The sequence below is a fragment of the Aptenodytes forsteri genome, unplaced genomic scaffold (genome assembly GCF_000699145.1).
Source record: "Aptenodytes forsteri isolate BGI_AS27 unplaced genomic scaffold, ASM69914v1 Scaffold284, whole genome shotgun sequence".
NCBI lineage: Eukaryota > Metazoa > Chordata > Aves > Sphenisciformes > Spheniscidae > Aptenodytes > Aptenodytes forsteri.
Window position 1 is genome coordinate 3,569,349 of NW_008794445.1, and position 20,685 is coordinate 3,590,033.

The window sequence follows — 20,685 nt, forward strand, 5'->3', positions numbered from 1 at the left end:
CCGCGGGCCGAGCGTCCCCGGCGAGTCGGTGCGACTGGAAAATTCAGCTGCTGCGATCGCGCTTTCGGGTGTATTTAGGTGTCTGCGCTGGGCAAAATAAAATGATGCTTCGAGGGTACGAGGGGTTAGGTAGAAGTCAGGACGTGACACGCTGGTTTTATTCTCTTAGCTGTCTGAAGCCTCCCCTACCTTTAGACACACAGTTGGAGGCAGCAATGAACAGGTTCGAGCCTTCCTTGACCTTAATTGCTGAAAAGTTGTGTGACGATACGCGTAAACAGCAAATCTCCTCAGATTAGGTTTGGTGATAATCTGTAAGGGTATAACTGACTGCCTGTGCATGCAATCCTGTATAGGCTGGAGGTGTCTCTCTCCCACTGATTATGCAGACAGCAGCTGTGTAAATAACAGTGCTGGTGCTTATAGTCTTCACTGCTGATGGCACACTTTTTTTTTTAACTTTTTTTTTTTTTACCTGGCAGTATTTTTGCTTTTATGAGTATCAGTTTGATTTTGAGGAAGGCTAAGGTTTATCTGCACCGCTGTAATGGCCAGTGTACTGGTGTATAATAAAATAAATCCCTACATCTAGGAATTTTGAGCTTGAGAATCATTTTTGGAACATCAGACAATATCCAGGTAGACCACAGCGCGAGCAAGGTTGGCAAAGATTGTTCCCAGTGAGGATCCTAGTTAAGATCCATTTACTTTGTATGTCTAACATTGCACAATACTGTGTAAATGTATCCATCTTGTGATTCTGGTAAACATTTTTTCTCCTTTCTGTTAAAAAAAAAAAAAAGTCAGCCTCTGACAGAGGTTTTAGTTATGTTGCTATGGTGCAGGATGCTGCAGTACATAGAATCTTGAATCTACAACATTATGGGATTTCTTAAGATATTTCTTCACCCAATCCTTTTTAAAGGGGATAGTGCCAGCAGGAGCAATTTAAGGTCATGTGTGGAAACTATGATGGTAGCTGACTGGGATATGGCGACTTTGTCTTAGGGGTGGTTTTCTAGTCCAGGATCATGTGATCTAGCCTATGGAGATGTAACATTTTAAAATTAATATGATTTTGAGATAGTGCATTTTTCTAAAATTAGAAACATTTGATACGTTTCCGTTTACTAGATGACCCATTTCCAGCTTGGGAGGGTGTTCAGCTTGATTCTCTAAAGCTTGCTAGTGAGTCCATTGCATCTTGATTACCCCTCTCCATTCATGCTGTGATGAAGTTCAGATTGTTCTCATTCTTAAAATTTCTCCATAGGTTTCCTTAGTCCACCTCATACTGTTTCACTTCACGCTTTGTGAAACTTGTTGCTTTCTGTTTATTTTGATCTCTGATGCTTTTCTTTGCATATTTGCAAGACAAAAGAAAGAGCGCCTTCTGTGTTAGCAGGTAGTTACTCTTAATTTTAGAAAAGACTTGTCAGTAGAATTGTGACTCAACTGACTTCAGAGGATCCTTGTTTATTTTCTGTTCCTTTACAGTATAGTGACACAGCCAAAATGTGAAATAATTACTAATTTACTTAATACAGCGGTGTGTTTTCAGCAAGCTTTCTGAGAAAAGACCCTATGCCTTTTGTCTGGAATGCCTGTTGACAAAAACAGAATTTTCTCTCTTATTCTGCGAGAAACGGTATCAACTAGCTGCAGTGTCCATTTATAGCCTCCACAAGCTACCTATGGGTTTTCCAACTGCTGTAGGTAATTTGACTACCCAGTAAGCAAGCAGGCTTTCTAATCCTTCTGAGCAACAGAGGAGGACATCCAGTTCCAACTGAATGCCATCATCTTGAATGCCCTGCCATATACCAAGTATATCTGACCGGCTTTGCTGTAAGTTGTTCTCATGTACGTTGTAGGGATTAAATAAATAAAAATAATAATCTCTTTATAAAAAAGTCCTGTGGGGTAAGGGAAGAGAGTTAATATTCTCGAGCAGGAGTGTAGGTCTCTCCTATTAATAATGAGCTGCTGCATACTCTCCAAAGGATGCCTTAATCACTAGTTGTGTGCTGCTGTGGCCGGAGGCGTGCCTCACCGGACATCACAGTAATGGGCATCGGGAATACAGAACCCTATAACCTGTCTTGTTCCATTGTCACAAGTGGGACTAAAGGTTTATGGAGCAATCAGCCTTAGTCTGTATAGTGTTTTCAGTATAATTTGACAATATTTTTTGATGAACGAGGGGAACTTTGTCAAAGAAGTGTTTGTTCTGTTTGCGGCTGGGATAGCACTTGACAGTTGCGGCCAAAATGTCTTTTGCTCTGGGTTTGGTTTGTTTGTTGGGGTTTTTCTGAGGAAAATCCAGGATGTGGAATAAACCTTTCTCCAGGCTGCTGCTTTTGGCTAAAACAGCAGTATTTCTAACAGTTCAAGAACTGGAATGCTCTGCCTAAATTACTTAGCAAAAACTAGTGACCTCTCTGTTAACGGCAGATGTACAGCCTAGTTAATATGTCACAGTAGCAGAATGAGGGGGCTAAATTGGACATGAGCTATCAGCTGCAGAAGTACAGTCCAGATTTATCAGGGTGACCTTGAATCACTGCAAATGGAGCCTCTTAGGATACTGCAGCTCTGCTGTCAGGTAATACCTGTTTACACTATAAATATCTTCAGGGAATTAAAGTTTCAGGTCTCTGTGCTGGGGCAGGCAGAAACTTACCCCTCAAGATGCAAGAAGTTAATTAGTGTTTCATTAGATATTGTGCACCCAGCAGGATGTTATGCAGCAGAAATAACGATTAAATGAATTGAAAGAAAGCCAGTGGGAAAATGTCAATGCAAAAATGATCATACAACAGTTTTATCTTTTTACGTATCACGTTTGAAATACATGGGCACCCAATATGCATGTTAGTTTCTGCTATTTTAATTTGCTTCAGATCTTGCTGTTAGAAGCTGGGGGGGGGGGGGGGGGGGGGGGCAGCGTAGCTAAACAAAGACAGCACTGGAGGCCCAGTGCTGGTCCAGTTGTCAACATGTAGCAAAAGGAAAAAAAGTCAGATGGTCTTCTCATGTGAAGAAAGGATCTAATCTGGTGTGAGCAGGGACAATAGCAAGAGGAAGTTGGAGGGACCACAGTCATCTTTTCAGGTTACTGAAGTACAGCAGGATGATGGTGCACATCTAAAAGGCATTAAAAGATGCAAGGAGAGCCACATATGCCAGCAGTATGGTCTTTTTGGCATCTACCTTCTGAAAAATATTTTAAAGCCTTATGTTTAATCTATTAATCATTTAAGGTTTCTTTTCTCCTCTGTTGGAGATGTTGTATTAGATGTTGCAAAACAAAAGCACTGCTGGCCTGTGTTAAAACAGGCATAACTTATTATGGAATACTATTGTTCTCAAGAGTAAAGAATGTTGGGGTTTTTTTTTTTCTTTTTAGTTGACGTTTTGACTCAGCATTCACAAGTTTTTTTATTATGTTGATTAAAAAATAAAGTGATTTGCAAAGAATTCATTATTGTCGCTTGCATTCGTTTTGGTGATGTCTTTACTAGGATATCGTCCACAACCCTCAATGCAAATCTGGGTTTGGTTGTGCAGGGCACTATGCAAACCTTATGGAAATACACAATCCCTCATTCACAAGTTGGATATAAAATGGCGATTCCAATTTGGTGGGGTGTGCTTTGGTAGTAAGTGAAATCATACTTATATGTGAAGTAGAGTAGACGCTGTTTCTTTTCTAGCTTCAAGTAGGAGCTGTTTAGAAACATTCAGGTTATTTGGATCATGACTGTTAACCTGCACATTTGCTTTGCCCAAGTAAAGGGTAGGAAAGTTGCAAAACTCCCCTGCAAAAAGGAGTTTATAGCAGGGATAGGAGTTTGGAGATGGCAGTTCAGAGGCAGCAGTGTGAAGTGGCAAGGGGGAAGGCCAAAAGCTGCAAGATCTTGTTAACAAAGCTCAGGTCCAGGAGCCACTGGTCTGAATTTAACGTGTTCTTTAGGTACTTGCTCTTAGTCCGAAGTTGGTGGCTGGTGAATATTTTCTCAGCTGTTTAGTTTAAAATCGGTATCTTCTTTTGTATAAAATGTTCAGAGTACAGTAGGTTAAAATGATAATTTGCTTTGTATGGCAGCACTGTTCTTTAAGCCATAAAAAGCTCTTTCAGTCTCAGTTCCACACCAGCTAAGGCAACAGCGGAAGGAATGCCAGTTCTATCAGAATAGGTTTTATATAAATAGGCTTTTCTGATTTAGAGCAGAGTTTCACCCCCAATCCCACCCCCGATAAAGAAAAGTACTCCTTTAGCATATTGTAGCCAGTCTAGAAAACCCTAATGCCAAAGATTTGTGCATTTTGTCAGGTTAACCTGTGTGAGTACTAGAGATCCAAACTGGTCCAATGTAAGTCCCTGGAGTCCTTGTTCCATTGCACTGAATATTTGTCAGCTTCCATGGTAAGAACCAATCTGCAGTTGGTTAGAATACAACTGGTGACCGTTCCTTTTGACGGCAGCGCTGGCTCGATGCTGGCAGTGCTAGCACTGCTTCTGCAATGCTTCAGTGCTGGTAGAACTGCATGGCTACATGGAGAACGGGATCAGGAAAATTACTTGGATTTTTTTTTTTTCTTTTCTGCCAGCTTATTTTTATCTCTTAAATTATGTAATTATTCCATAACTTGATTTTTCTGCTTGGATTCTGTCCCAGACAATTGTTAAGATTCAGTAGCTATGGGGAACATAGAAACAGCCTTTTTTTTTTTTTTTTTAATATGTGCACTGTAGCATAGTAAATGGAGAAAATTTCATCAGTCTTTTGTGGCTTGGGGATGGGGTGTGGGAGTATGCCTTATTAGACATCTCCCCAAAGAATGAAAATTGTATGTAGGTACTTTGAGCTAGCTATAGTGAACAGCATTTGGAGCTATTGCTTTGCGTGGATATGCTGAGTCATTTCAGAAAGAAATGCTTCTAAAATACTGAGCAATAGACATCTAGGTCTCTGGTGTCCTATGGACCTTTTGACTAATTTTCAAATGTAATCTGAAAACCCATATTCCCTTCTTGTTTGTATCTAGATTATTCTTCTGCACCTTCTTTCTTTGTGCACAGAATAAGCTACTCTGCTTCCTCGGAGTTTTCTTAATGGCTTCGCATGTAATCCTACTTATGGACAGTCACTTTCGCCGTCTTCCAAGATGAGTCTGTGAAAAACAGGCTATTTTGCAGTGACTAGTTAATAAGCTAGATGCAGTATTATATCACACTTCGGTAAGTTATCACAGCAAAGATGCTCGTCTTCAAGGCTACTCAAGTGTCTGTGGTCCAGCCGTCACAGGGAGTCAGAGCACTCCGTACTGAGTTACACATGAATGTATGAATGTTGCCTTTCAACGTCTGATTTTTCAGATCATGTCATGAGGCAGAACTATAGCTTACTGAATTTCCTTTCTTTGGGATTTTGTTAGACTCTTAAACCTTGAGTCTCTCCTGTGTTGCAGCTTGTACAGTGACCTACTTGTATCTTTCAGATAAAGAGAAGGAGAAGATAAAGCTTGAGGAAGATGAGACAGCAGCTGCTAGCACTATGGCAGTCTCGGCTTCCCTTATGCCGCCCATTTGGGACAAAACTATTCCTTATGATGGCGAGTCTTTCCACCTGGAGTACATGGATCTGGATGAGTTCCTGCTGGAGAATGGAATTCCTTCCAGCCCTACTCACCTGGATTTGAACCAGAATCCACTCTTGCCTGTGGCTGAGCTGGAAGGAAAGGAGTCTGCCAGTGCTTCCACTGGTTCTCCTGCATCATCCTCTTCCACTGCAGTTTACCAGCAATCTGAAGCAGCCTCCAGCACAGGTAGATGGAATAATACGGGGCTCTGAGGGACTTTTGTTGTTCTCGTATTAAAAAGTGCCTCTGTAGATCAAAGAGGAGACATGCTAACCTGTCAGTGTTAGCTGTGGCAGGTTAAGTAGCACAAACATGCTCAATGTAGAGCCTTAGTCCATGTGTCAATTCACGAAGATGCTGCCTCTCTTCTTCTTCCCCTCTCCCCCTCCTGGAAAAAATTAGTGTGTCTCAGTGTGCAGTCTGTTTCTCTTTTGAAATTAGAAGAGCTGAAATACCGACAGAAAGTATTTGCTTTCTTGATATTGCTAATCTAGTGAAAAGCTGGACGTGTTGAGAAAATAGTTTCTCAGGTTATTTTACAACAGATTTGATAGTTTGTGAGAAGTCATTTGTGCTGCCTTGGTGGCTTGGTCTGCTTGGGTGAACTTATGCTAACTTAATGTACCTCATATAACAATGCTTAACAGAAAAACAATTAAGCAATCTTTTCATGCTAGCCTGTGAAATGTGAGAACAGACACTTGGAAAAGGTGTGTTAATGGTGCAGTTCTGTGGTGCTTTGAAGTGGGAATGGAGGAACAAAGAAACAAAACTGTACTTCAGTGGTACTAGGAAACTTCTACTCTTCATTTGTAGTATGGAGATGTTATTAAAGAATTTAGCAGCTCAATTTGCTCTGCATTTGGAGTTTAAACATGATAGCCACTAAACTTTCACAGTACTATTTTTATGAGCAGACTTTACAGAAAGCATTTTGCTCAGGGCCTCTTCTGTGAATCTGTGAGAGAAAGGCAAAATGTGGAACTCCTTCGATAAGACATAGGATGTGGCTTTTTTCTAGGTGGTATATGAAAAAACTTATTCATTGATCACTACTTCAGATTGCACTGACATTTGCAATTCATGTGTATGAAGTTTGTAAACAATAGATAAATATGACAAAGCTCATATGAACGCTATGAGCATCAGACAATCTGTTGGGACGTTTGTTTCCATGTGGTGAAGAAGTAGAATACTGTTGCGTTTGTAACAAACTCACCTTTATCTAGTCCTTTGTTCGGAAATACAATTGTCTGACCTTTGAAGGACCCAAGGACCGGGCTCTTCAGGCAGGCTTGTTTCCATAAGGCTTTCTGTGGCACAAAACTCAGGCTGGTACAAGTTTCTCATTTCTCACTGCTGTGGAAGGCACTTCCTAAGTATGCAAAGCACACAGTTTTTGCTGAGGAAGTGTTAAGTCTTGTCCTGCATCTCTCTACTCATGTCTGTTAGTCTGGCATATCTTCCTAGAGTTTGTATTACAAACTGGACTGTGTAGCTTCTCTCTGTACCAGCAGCTGTACAGCACCAAGCACACCTTAGGGAAATACCAAATAATACTATTAAATACTGCCCACAGTAAGGCAACCCCAGTTGGCTTCTTAGTTAATTCTCTTCATCCTGCTGAATGTATTGTAACTTCTCCTGTTGTTGCCAGAGTCCCCACCACAAAATGAGAGAAATACTCCCAGCCCCATTGATCCTGACTGCGTAGAAGTTGAGGTGAACTTTAACCCTGACCCTGCTGACTTAGTGCTGTCCAGCGTGCCTGGTGGTGAGCTCTTCAATCCTCGCAAGCACAAGTTTACTGAAGAGGACCTGAAACCACAACCAATGATTAAAAAAGCCAAGAAGGTTTTTGTCCCAGATGAGCAAAAGGTAACAGATTTATTGCTGCAAACTTCTCTAGGCCTTGATCAAAGTTTCCGACTCTTTGCCCAAACACTTTGACATATAAAGCTAATGCGCTATACCTACATGATTGGGCAGAAGCACTGCCAAGAATAGAATTGGCAAGTCAACTGCTGTTTTGCTGGTTTGGTATCATGAGATAATTACTGTGCAGGAGCAACTTACCATGCTATACACAGAAATTAGAAGAACTGTCAAGTCACATCCTCATCAACTGCACTTTTGAAGGCCATTGTATATATTTGCCCAGCATTATGTCTGATCCAGCTTTAAGCAGCCCAGACAACAGAACAGGTTGTTTTCTGTGGAAGTTCATGCCTGAATTGAAACAAAGTAAAGGGAGCATTTCAGCTGGACAGCTTCTTAGTAGCCAAGTCTCTTAATCTCCCTAGTTCTAGCAGTGCACTTGGTTTATCCTAAAACAAGACTCGTGTAAGGATGAAATCCTACAGTACTGTGTTGCCTGCATTTTGGTGTCTGAGCTCTGCAAACCAATGAAGGAGATTCTTCAATGTAGCAGTCAGTGTAAATGTCATTATACGACAAAGAGGTGTCTACTTGATACAGTTGTCGGGTTGGCATCTCTTTTTTTTTTTTTTTTTTTTTTCTTTTTTGCTAAGGGATGAAAATATTGTGTCTACTTGATACAGTTGTCGGGTTGGCATCTCTTTTTTTTTTTTTTTTTTTTTCCTTTTTTGCTACAGGATGAAAAATATTGGACAAGGCGAAAGAAGAACAATGTGGCAGCAAAGCGTTCCCGTGATGCTCGGCGATTAAAGGAGAATCAGATCACAATTCGGGCAGCCTTTCTTGAGAAAGAGAATACGGCCCTGAGGACGGAGGTTGCAGAGCTGCGCAAGGAAGTGGGACGATGCAAGAACATTGTTTCTAAATACGAGACCAGATACGGACCCTTGTAAGCACACCCCTTTTCCTTGTTAGGGCTCCTTGTTTTAGCCTCTTAGACTTCTCTGCCTTCTGTAGAGACTCCCAGAAATAAAGTTTGTGGAGGCTTTGCCATTTTGCATCTACACACAAAAAAAAACCCCAAACCCTGTTTCTGTGCACAACTTGTTCAGGCCCTTTCCTGATCATTGTGTTGCCCAAAATCTTAGTGTCCATATTTACAGCTTTTTGGTTTTAACACTGATAGACTATTTTCTGATGTCATACAGTAGAACAGATTCACCTGTCTGGAGGAATAGATGTGGATCCCTCCTGACTGGACAGGGCTTTTGCTATCTGTTCTAATCTCAATTTTAAGTGGAGAAAGAGCCTAGGAGACTCTCCTTGCTTTTTTCTTTTTTTTGTTTTCTTTTTTTTTTCTTTTTTTTTTTTTTCCCCCCCCCCCCCCCCCGAGTCAAATTGTAAAACATAATTTTAAGATATAAGTAGATGTTGCTGGGCAGCATCATGGAATTATTTCCTCTCCCATTCAGAGGCACTAGAAAGTACCTATTGTATAGAACTCCTGTTCCTGTTGAAGAGGAATAGGGGAACCTTTAGGACAGGAAGAGAGGAAAATATTCAATCTTTTATAAAAACTGAGATATCTCGAGGTTAATGCACAAGTGTTATGCAGACCAGAGTCAGTGCAGTGTTGATAAAAATACTGCTCAAACATCTTGGTAGGTTCTAATCCTGGATAACTTCCAGAAACCAAGGAGAGAGAACAGTAGGGGATCTCTCACTTTACAGATATGGACAAATAATTTGCTGTGAGTTTTAGGCTGTATTTCTACCACCACCCCTTCTTTTTTTCCTTAGAGGGACTTCTCTCTTGAACTGCTGATAAAGCAGTATGTTACACTTAACTGAGAAGTAAGGGAGATTTAGAAAAAGAGGTCTGGCTTGTTAGGCTGAACCTTGAGGCCCACCTGTTAAGGAACTGCCAGTACCTTATGCTTTGGAAGAAAGCTTTTTTTTTTTTTTTGCAAAAGCAAAAAAGCTTTTGCTTTTTTTTTTTTTTTTAAGTAACAGACAAACAAGCCACTGTTACTTTACTGCACCTTACCTGTTGTACAAGAGCTTGAGAAGGAGTTTTGGTCCTTTGCCTTGTGAACACTCTGAGGAACAAGCTACACCCACTCTAAAAATGAACAGTTTACCTCACTGTCTCCTGTGTAGCAGCATATCTGGTCTCTCCATGCCTGCTGGTTCTCTCTCCAGCATGTTTCCTGTTAGAAAATTAGCACACAAGACTTGCCCTCTTGGAAGTAATCCATTCTCAGCACCAAGCGCTGCTTCAACAGTACGTGGTGTTAAAAGAAAAATGTTATGTGTGATGTTGGGACCTTCTACATGACCTACAACTGCAAGAACCAGAAGCTTTAACAAAAGTATATGTCTAGAAGTCCTCTTAACAAGAGAAGCTATCTTAAGATAGTGGCTGTGTCAGAACTCTTAGGCTATACTTCCCTAATATTTATATTAGGGAGTAAATGTGGGATATAAGATGTTTAGGCTAGTTGCCAGTTCCCCTATTGAAATCTGAAAAGTATATTAAAAAAGCATTGGGGTTTCTTTTCTATACTAAAGACTTCATGCCTAGCTTGTCTTTTAAATGTAATGTGGAAATTGGTATGAGTTTAGACCAATCGTGTGTTGACTTCTTAAGGAAGTGGAGAAGCAGGCTCATCCAGAACACTTAAAGTAAATGTATGCTTTGAACTATTTCCCCCTCTGTTATGCTCTTAATTTGTAGAGTGTCTCTTCATGAAGTGTTGGTCTAATTACTTTCAGACATACTAAAAATTGTCACCCTTTCAGCAGGGGTTTTTCTTTCACAGGGTGGTGTGTGGTGGTGATGGTGGGAAGTATGTTATAAATAAATTGTCACACTTAACACTTTGCTTTGTTTAAAGTGACTTATCTGATTCCGAGTGATGCAACTTTAAAGACTTTTAAAAACAAAGAAACTAAAAAGCACACATGAATCGCCAGTCTTCAGAGTGAGCAGTGAAATCTGAGGTGTCCCAACACAAACAACTGATGATGACCCTGCCTGCCTGCTTGCCTGCAAGTACCCCATCTGAACTACCCAGGGCTGGGCATGATGAAAAGTGCAAAGTCTCCTTAATTCTGTATATGGCTTTCTTATCTGTCTTTCTCACTGTAACTATGAACTACAATAAGCTTACTTGTCGGGGTTTTGTCAAGACACTCGAAGTTCATGTCTCAAAGTCTGTTGATAGCCTGTGTGAATAGTGACTCCTTGTTTTGGCACAAAATGGGAAGAAAATGAAAGTGTCTGTATATATTAAGAACTGCTATATCTTAAGACTTTTTTCCCTGCAGTACAATGAATTTTATTTAATACTGCAGCTCACTTCTGGTACAGTGTAGCATCTTGTGGAGTACTGTGAGTGCAGAATTGAAGGACGCCAGGAAAACAGCAGTCTGTGATGTGTGAGACTTCCAGTGCAGAAAAGTAGAGCAGATGTATTGAAACAATCCAGAAAGCACCACAGCGTGCCATACAAAGAGTAGTAATAAATCTCTATCAAATGACCCATGTAATGGTAAAACACTTTGGTTGCTTTCCTGCTCCACGGCTACACTGCTGTAACCTGCCTTTTCCTTTGTTTCTTTTATGAGGCTCACTTTCTTTTATGGTATCTTGCTGAAACAAGATCTATTCTTCTGCTAACAATTTAGCAATCGTGGAAAAGGTGCTAGTCTGAGCTGCTGATCCCCGTGTCTTTTGGCAGTCTGAAACTACCAAATGAGTATTAGCTCCAGCAAAACAATGGCTGTAAGCTGCCATATTACAATTTTCTGTCTCTTGACTACATGAGAACTGTGGTGGCGAAAGAGTACTTTGTTCATCTGTTTTATAAAACAGAAACAGCCAGTGATTTCCCACAGTTACAATGGGCAGCTTAAGTATCGAGACCCTTGTGCTGGTGTGGGTGAGTAGATGAAATCTTGGACAGATTGCAGGGATGTTTATTGTGTGTAATAGATGAAAGAAGTAGGTGGAAGTTCCTTTGTAAGAGTTTCATCAGCATAACAAGAATCTACTCTTATATTGAGGAAGCTTAAGAGCGAAGTTTGTGTAGGAAGAAAAAGAGTACTTAATTTCTGGGAAAGTAGCAGAGGGCCATGCTTGTAGCCAAAATGGATCTTGTAAGACAGTAGTTTATTTATGCCTGGAGATTGATAAACAGCATACACCTCAAGAAAAATAATCTTGAAAGCTTTCAGAAGCACAAGTGCTGAAATTACGAGGCACAACTAGTTACCAGCAAAGCTCGACACTATCATGTTGAACAAGTATTTTGACTTTGCATTTACCCAAGAGATTCCACCCCTAGTTTCAGAGCAAAAAGGCAAAGAGAAAAAGGTGCAAAGAAGCAGCTAATGTTGTAAACTTCATTTAAAAAAAAACAAAAAACAATAAAAATCTCAAAACCTAGAATTCATAACCATTTTTTTGAAGGCATAACCTTTGTAAAGACCGTATACATTAAATGCAGTTATTGACCTATTATTTTTAATGGACCATGTTCTGAAGTCAAGAAAGTGCTCTTAACTTTTTTGCTGGTTACAAAAGTATAATTATGAGTGTATTATTATAATTTGGGATTCTCAAGCTCTGAGATAATCTTGGGGTATTCTCTTCAAACAGATGAATAGTTTAGCTCCATGTTGCTGAAATGTCAGCATATATCTCTATCTGTATCAAGTATTGGTGATTTGGACTGATATTTGATATTTTTGGTATGTGCTGTTTTTTGTTGTTTTATTTTGGTGATAAAGGCCAAACCACGGATTTAAAAAAAAAAAACAAACAACAAAAACAAACAAAAAAACCCCAACCACACACATCCAAAAAACCCAAACAACCAACCCTGACAGCATGTAAATGTAGCAACTCTTTTTGCATTTATAACTTCTAAATTTTCACTTAGCTTGAATGGCTGCTCTTGAAAGTCATGCTTCCTGTTTAAATCACAAAGCTAAAGGGTATTGTAACTGGGCAAGGAGTTGCTAGTCCTTCATCTGGGTCTTGATGTCTTACTGCTTTAGGAATATCTTTTAAATACTTACATATTGTATACAGGATTTGGTTTTTCAGTATGTCATGCTATTTTAACAGCGAAATATTCAGTCAGTGAGAATAGTATGTGCAATTCTGTTAGCTTTTTCTGTTGTATTAAAAGCTTACACAATGGAAACTAACAGTGAATGTTCACTAGATCTTTCTTTCAGAGAAGACTGTTAGCAAACTCTTGTGCTTCCCTGTAGGACGGTGCAAATTTGCACATTCTGTGATTCATATGTCTACGGGTTGCAAAACTGGAAAATTGCACTTGAGGGTGAGTGCAGCTTAACTTTTGTAGTTGGAGAATTTTTTTTGTTAAGAAGCAACATCTTCAAAGATAGATGAGAAGGTAGTAACTATTTAAAGGAGTGTAGGTATTGCCAGACAAAAAATTATGTGCAATGCTGAATTCCTTTCTCAGTTTTTGCGGTCTCAGGAAGTTAAGCTTACTGCTTCAGAGCTCTCTGCTCCTCTCGGAACAATTAACTATATATAATCTTGTTTCTTTGACTAGGATGACAATCCTATCCATAAGTGATAACTTGGGTACGTTTTCATAGTGGTCATAAGACCAATATTCTTTTAGCTCAGTTTGAACGTTAAAAGATGCTGAATTGACTCTGTTAGAGTCTGAAATTCTCTAACCTTGGAACATACTCTGTAGAGGCCATAAGTGTGCCTGATGCCAATGTACCCCATTCCAGCCATAAAGGGACCATCTCCAAGGGGAGAGAATAAAGGGAGTGCACCTTTCAGCATCACTGCAGGGACTGCCAGTAAAGGGAGCAGTTTTTGACACAGCTGTACATTCATTAGGAAGTGGATTGACACCAAATGGCCATTTCACAGTACTAACTTTGAAAATACATGAACTGTTGATGAGATTTGTGGGCAATGAGTGTTGTCTTATTCTACAGAAGAGACAGGCTTTGAATAAATGATGCGCAACATTTAATACAGTATTGCTTTCATACATGGTCTTCTAATCTACACACAGTTCTATCTCCTTATAATAATGCATTTTTGTATTTAAAAATTCCCTAGAAGCTTAATCTTTCACCTGTTGCCAAGATCTGCTCCCACTGAAACCAGTAACAAAGATCTCATTAACTCCCACAGGAAAAAGTCTTTACTCTCACATGGTTATCACAAAGTTTTAGCAAGCACTGGAGTCATGGGTGTCTTTGCTTTACTCTAGAACATTCTGTGTTGGGATCAGGTGGATATAGCTCAGATTGAAGGTGTAATGTTGGTAAACTGGTCCTATCACTTGTTCATTTACACAGTTAGTGATAGTTTTTATATTCAGATAATATGAATTCTACTTTTTTTTTTTTGCCCTGCATGGACAGGGTGGAAAAAGTAGTGTGCTATAAACTTGTGCTGGGATAAGAACTGTGGGTTTGGGTTTTTTTTTAAAAAAAAAGTTAAATGTAGCTTTTTGCAGTACTTCTAGTAATATTTTCTTTCTTTTCTGACAATTCTCCATTTCCCTGCTGTGTTGCTTGAAAGCCCAAGGTGTTGTAGCTGTAGAAATCACTTTCAGCATTATCTGCAGGACTGCTACTAGTTGCACCAAATTCATTTCAAGTTAGGAAGTGCAGTGGAAGGCCAGCAGCTTTGGGAATACTGTAATAAAACCACTTGTGTGGAAAAATATTTTTGTGTAGACAGCAGAAATAATGGACTCGCACAGAAGAGAATATTGTTGCTTCAGCCTTGTAAGCCTCCTCAGCATAACAGGGCTTTGTTCCTTGTGATCAGATGCCTTCCTTTATAGTGAGAGTGGAGGTATCTTGGACCTTTGTAAAATCCAGATAGGCTTTTGTTCACCCTTACGGCTTTAGCTGCTAAGCACAAGATGAGAAAAGCAAATTTGTCTTAATGCATAAATCTCATTTTTTTGGCAACCTACATCTAAATCCATAAACAGCATAAACCACTGGTTAATGCTAGTGTTTTGCCTTTGCAGCACTACAAGACACTGGCTGGCTTTCTAGATTTTCAGTTAATTACTCTGACCTGTATATCTGCCACTGTAACGTGGTGAAGATAGATAAACTCGCAGTGAAAGACTGGGGAAAAGGTAGAAAGAATAGGCTTAACTAAACTTCTGTGGAGATGCTAACATAACGCTAATTGAGAAATTGCAATGGTTTAATTCATGATAATGCAAATTTGTCATATAGAATGTAATTTGTTAGTTTGATAGCATGCTATCGCCTAGTTGAGACACTTTTGGAATGCAAACTTAAAAGTTCAAGCAGCTACAGGAGAAAGGGAATCCTTTGAGGAAGATACATGTATAGATAAACATACAGATACTTGGCAAGGAGAGTAAAGAATGAAAGCAGGAAGAGAAGAGTAATGCAAGAGCATGACCTGAGCCAGACTGCTAAAACTGAAGCCTCACTGTTTACAATTTTAGGACAATTTGGATCCCCTCAGTTTAGCATCATACAGAAGATATGTACTTGTTTAGGTTTTGGGAATCTCCTTTTCTTGATCTCATTTCCACAGTCCAGAAGAAAGTGAAAGGAATATACAGATAGGGAGGAGGGTTTCTGCAGAAAGGCATGAAAAAATAGCTATTGCTTTAACTAAGTGCACTGTTGCACTAGGACTTGACCTGCCGATGTGAACTGATAGTGCTGTGTCGTGAGGAAATTACTATCTGAGGCCCCAATATTTTAAGGCCTCAATTCTGCTGTCATTTCTGCATGGGATGAGCCCTGTATCTGTAGAGAACCATGTGGACTTCACAGGATCTGTTCTTGAATGTGAAGCTCTGCCCAGGCAGTCAGATGCAGAATTGTGTCCTTAACACGTGATCAGTTGTAGTTACAAGGCTGTTGGTATGAAGTGTAATTTGGGTGCCTGTTACATAGCCAAAACCCTTGTTACTTCATTTTCCCAACTAAGGCATGAGCGGAAGCCCTTCGCTGTACAATGTCTGTTTTAAAAAAAAAAAAAAAAAAAAAAAAGTACTTCACATATGTCTAGTAAATTAAGGCATGTGATTTTGGTCTGTGGGTCTCAACAAACTTTGCTTGTGTACCTGCCTGAATGTTTTCTTAGATCTGCAGCTATGTCTCAGTGAGAAGGTATGGTGGGATTTGTTTTCCTGAGGGGGCACAATAGCAGCTCTCATCTGTCACACTGCGGGTGACCGCTTGCTACCGGCCAGGATCATGGATGGATGCATCCTCTGCACTTTTATGTGAAGTTGTCTGAAATATGGTGATTAACATGATTATTGGAATACTGTATTTTGTATAACTTAGAACATGTAAATACACTTTTAAAACTAATCTGTTCTATGAAGTAATAAATAAGTGCTTCCATTGTAATATCTGAATATTGTTAATGCTTTATGTAGCTTGATTTGGGATTATTTTTTTCCTAGAGAACTACAGAAATCAAAACAAAGATTGATGTTGTGGAATGCTAGTCTAGTTGTGACGCTTTCTATCAACAAAAAAATGTTTTAAAAAATAATAATGAGCTACTTAAGCAGAGAAACTGAGAATTTGAGGGAATTGATTCTCTTCCGGTCTGTCTTTACCAGTAGTCACTGATGACATTCATAATTGTACTCTTCCCATCCCATTAGCTGGACAGTTGATTTGTTGTTTTTGAGTAGTACTTGGAAAGTGGCAATATTAAATTATTTGTAAAGCTTAGTGATTGAGGAAAATTAAAGTTTGTGGGGGTTTTTCTTTTTTAAACTATACTCTCTTTTGGCTTAAACAGATCTGTCTTCACCCTTCAGCCAGACTGCAGCAAGTTGCAATGAAACAGTGAGTGACTGTCACTGAAGCTCATTTGTCACCTAGATAGTCTACATCTTTATCAGTTCTTTTATGTACATAGATGACACAGGTATCCTGTTGTGGTGTGGAGAGAGAGAAAGTGATTAATGACTTGAGGTTTTGCTGAGTACATGTTCACTGGATGCTGCACAGCTGGAACTTTCATCAGCTTTCATGACCTTTTCTATCTTGTGTTAAAAGAGGAAAAAAACAGTGGAGTGAGAATTATGAGCAGTCTGTTAGGAAATATGAACACTTGGGTTTTGAGGAGGAGGTGAGATTGATCCATCAGCCTTCATCTAAAGAGATTAGCCTGTGATGACACTTTCTCTAGCCATAATGTAATTTCTTTGTCTTTAATGCCGTACTGGAGCAGCCTCCTCTCTGCCAACAGCTGCGTCTGCAGTGTTCCATAAATGACAAAGCCACAACATCTTTTGTAGTGGGCAGAGATGGTGGCATCTTTTTTTTTTTTTTTTCCCCTTCTTTTTTCCCTCCCCTCTCAGTGTCTCTAGGCTGTAAAATAACTATGAAACAGCTAAGCATATGTGTGAGTTATTCAGAAAACTCTGCTCCTGTAAAGCTTTTTCAGAGACATACAGTTTTTAACTAAATAGTTGGAGGGAACTCCTATCTGCTATATTTGGCCTGAAATTATGTTGCCTCTTGGATAGAAGTATTTTTTTGGCTTCAGATGTGACGCTGATCTGTCCCATTCATTCAGTGGGATGGATGATAAATCTGCACAGTATTTATATAAGATACAAATCTGATCTTAGTTTTACTGCATGTTAAGTTCTTTAATCTCTTGGATGTCTACTCCTTGAGGTTGTCTATATAATTCCTGTAAATGTAGCTGCTTTTTGAAGCAGTCCATCAAGTGCATTTGAGATCATCCTGACTGAAAGATTCTATAGAAATGAAAGAGATAATAAAGATTGTAAAGCGGCTGGGTAAAACTGTATTGCCATAAATGGTTTTAATTTATATATGAATCTTTTGTCCCAAACTGCTTATTTTGTACATAAACCTACACACTCCTGGCAGCTGATGGGTGAAAATAAAGGTGCTTCAACAGCAATCTAATGAGGAAAGGGCATTTCACTATTGCAGAGTTGGTATTATTTTATATTTCCATTTATTACACTTTTTTAAATGTATAAACCACAGATTTGAATTCTCAAAGTCTTCAGCTTGGATTTTGTGAGTAGTTTAAATCCTCTCACCTCTCTGCTCGTAACTGGTTTTTAAGAAAAAGAAAAGCTTTTGTTTAAAATGTAAAATTTTGACTGTATTAAATTCTGTTAGTACCCTTCCTTTTTAAGAAATAAAATGTATATTCCACTACACTGAGATCCGGTCATTTTGTTCTCTAGATAGCGTACTGTGTGCTGTACACCTCAACTGCTAGTATTACACCTGCAATTTGCATTGAAGTTGGTAAACATGAAAGCAGCTGTTCGCCTTTTAGGATTAGGCTCTTGCTGTGCATTTCCCATGTGTTAACTGTTAGGTGTGCTGGTAACAGGTATACAATTCCACGCGTTTATTTTCTGGGTTAATTGATTTCAAAAACTTTGCAAGGTTTTGCATTTGTCTTGTAGCGACTCTAGGTTGAGCTCTTTCAGGTAGGGGGAGAAATCCTGACAACCAGTAGTCAGCCACAGGCACTCGGGCCTTGCTTTGTCTGTTACTTTGGGGCTGACAACATCCACAAAATAATCAGAATTTAGTTTCTTTCATGGGAAGAAGTAAAGTTTAGAGTAAATAAGTTTTGACCATGAGGACAGCTTTCTCCATGCCTTTCCATTTTTTTGACCTAAACCTTGGTTAGTTGGTGGTTTGTTTTGTTTTAGGGATTTTGTTTGTTTGTTTGTTTTTGGTTTTTTCAAGAGCTGGTAGGTGAAGATCAACCTGGTAAGAAATGTGTATCTTCTATATATTCGCTGCATCTGGCTGGAAAGGACAGCTTCCAGAGAAGCCTGCGTTCACTTTCTCTTGCTTCTTACAGTCCATGATATTTCTACCTGAGATGCATGCTCTCAAGGAAAATAAACTAAAACACCAGTGATCTCATCTGGAGTATTTTACCATATCTAGAAACTGCAGGAAGGCAGACTTTGTTGGTTCTTTGCTGTTGTAAAAGGTATCTTGTATGATTAGTGATGGGAGGTGGTAGCAAGGAAATAAAATTCTAAACAGGAAGAAGGGGGGAAAGAGAGGATTTCTCACCCAACTCTGCAGACAGGGCTCTCATCTACATGGACACTTGACCATTTCCTGACATTTGAGGAAGAGGTATCTAGTCCAGGCTACAAGATTTATGAAGACTGGGTTGGCATCTCATCTGGTCATTCAGCAGTATAATTTTGAAACATATGTATGAAGATGACTACCTGCGACCTACCATAATGGATAAAGAAATAAATTCGTATGGTTTTGCAGAAGGAAGAAATGAAGTGTCAATTAATGACCGTTTCCTGACATTTGAGGAAGAGGTATCTAGTCCAGGCTACAAGATTTATGAAGACTGGGTTGGCATCTCATCTGGTCATTCAGCAGTATAATTTTGAAACATATGTATGAAGATGACTACCTGCGACCTACCATAATGGATAAAGAAATAAATTCGTATGGTTTTGCAGAAGGAAGAAATGAAGTGTCAATTAATTTGGTTTTCTCTGGCTAAATTCCAGAGCCGTGGCATGATTAGTGACCCAGGCAATTTGTGTATGAAAGCTAAAAGCCTACCTATTTAGAGGGAGGGGCCTGACCTGTACCATGTACTGAAGGCCAAGGGCTTAACATGGCCAAAACAAGGAATCGCAGTAGAAACTGAGTGGATACAAGGATGTGTTGGATGTATCCTTCTGGTGTTACGTGACCTTAACATAGAATCAGCGGAGGATATTTGGTATCTTTTTCCTGTTGTGATGGCAGCTGGCAGCAGCACAACTGTTTATTATACAGTGCCTTCTTTTCAGGGAGCTTGTATGTCCTCTTGGGTGGGTGGGGAGCGAGTTTATAAATGTGCTAACTCTGCACATTGTTACTAGTTTCCTTCAGGAAATTTTGCACCATTACTGATCTGAAAGATGGCAATGGAAAAGATGGCAGCCTCTTACTCAACCTCCTCCCTGTTGTGTGTTGGGGGGATCTGCTGACCTCAGGACTTCAAATGCATTTGAAATCATTTTTGCTCCTCCTGGCTACACCAGATCCGCAAAAGAGAGGGGGAAGGATCTGGCTCCTGTTTGGTTTGTAGTGCTCTGTAGTGGCAACTGGAATGCCCTGGTTGAGAAATGTGCAAGAGCTGCATCCACCAAGCTCTTCTGGGTTTTTACTTGCTGTTGGTTGTGGTTGTTGGCTAGACGTGGCCATTGAGAAAGCATTTTAAGTGTCTCGTGTCTTTCAAGTGATACAATTCTCTTACAGCTGGGAAGACTGTTTGGCTTTGAGAGGCTAAATCTGTAGGGTGACCAGGTTGCAAAAGTGGTTTAAACTTCCGCTTGCCCCTGAATTCCCCTTCAGGCATCCCATGGCATCGTAGCCCTGTGTGACTGTTCAAGCAAGAAGGAATGGAGGCGACTGAAGAGTAGGCTAACACCTTCTCTGCTGACGTGCAAAGCTGGGAGGCAGCCTACTGTGGTGCCTGGGGAAGTAGCAGGACCTGCAATAGGGTGGGAGTCTCAGCTCATGGATGTGGGTGAAACCTTGCTGGAGAACCTGTGTATATACCAGACCCACCAGCCAGCGTAGCCTTTTCCTACAGCATGACGCTGGAGCCCCTTGCCTGCCCTGGAAGCGGCAGAGGGGCCAGAGATGCTGTTGTGTAGAGGTCTTGGAGCAAAAGTCCATCTTCTGCCCTGCCCCAGATGTCCAGCCTTGATGCTGGGAGGGGAGGTGGGAAGGGAGATTGGTGCTGCACATGAGACCTGAGCAGGCTTCTGAGGGGTGAGAGGGCAGTGGAAGGAAACTGGGAGCAAACTGACGGTGAGGGAGTCAAGCCAGAAGTTGGCGGTTTAGGTAATTGCAAAAGTGCAACATGGTACCAGCCTTCCTACCCTCTGGAAAGGATAGGTGGCAGAAGAGGCTGGCTTGGGAAGTAGCTAGGCGGAGTAGAGAGGAAAGGTGCTGGCAGTATTCCAGATGTGGCAAGAGATGAGTTCAAGTACCTTTTCCCTCTTGTGCTTGATCACAAGTTTATGGTCAAAACTGGCTCTTGAATGCTTTAATCCTGAAATTTGCTTCCAGCTTGCAAGAGCAGGC

The 20,685-nt window shown here is 40.2% G+C and overlaps 1 protein-coding gene across 4 annotated transcripts in view; it reads left to right on the forward strand.

Annotated features, from left to right (window-relative positions):
• Nucleotides 1-12,329, forward strand: part of TEF (TEF, PAR bZIP transcription factor) — an 18,006-nt gene extending 5,677 nt beyond the window's left edge. The window contains exons 1-5 of one of the 4 annotated variants that reach the window (XM_009290020.2): nt 1,728-1,848; nt 5,506-5,832; nt 7,304-7,524; nt 8,262-8,473; nt 10,422-12,329. In XM_009290020.2, the coding sequence (XP_009288295.1) occupies nt 1,809-1,848; nt 5,506-5,832; nt 7,304-7,524; nt 8,262-8,473; nt 10,422-10,443 (822 nt within the window). In that variant the 5' untranslated portion in view covers nt 1,728-1,808 and the 3' untranslated portion in view covers nt 10,444-12,329. Of the gene's footprint in view, nt 1-1,727; nt 1,849-2,551; nt 2,606-5,505; nt 5,833-7,303; nt 7,525-8,261; nt 8,574-10,421 lie in introns of those variants that run through there. The other 3 variants (XM_009290021.2, XM_009290018.1, XM_009290019.1) reach the window with 3 other exon arrangements.
• The last annotated feature ends 8,356 nt before the right edge of the window (nt 12,330-20,685 follow it).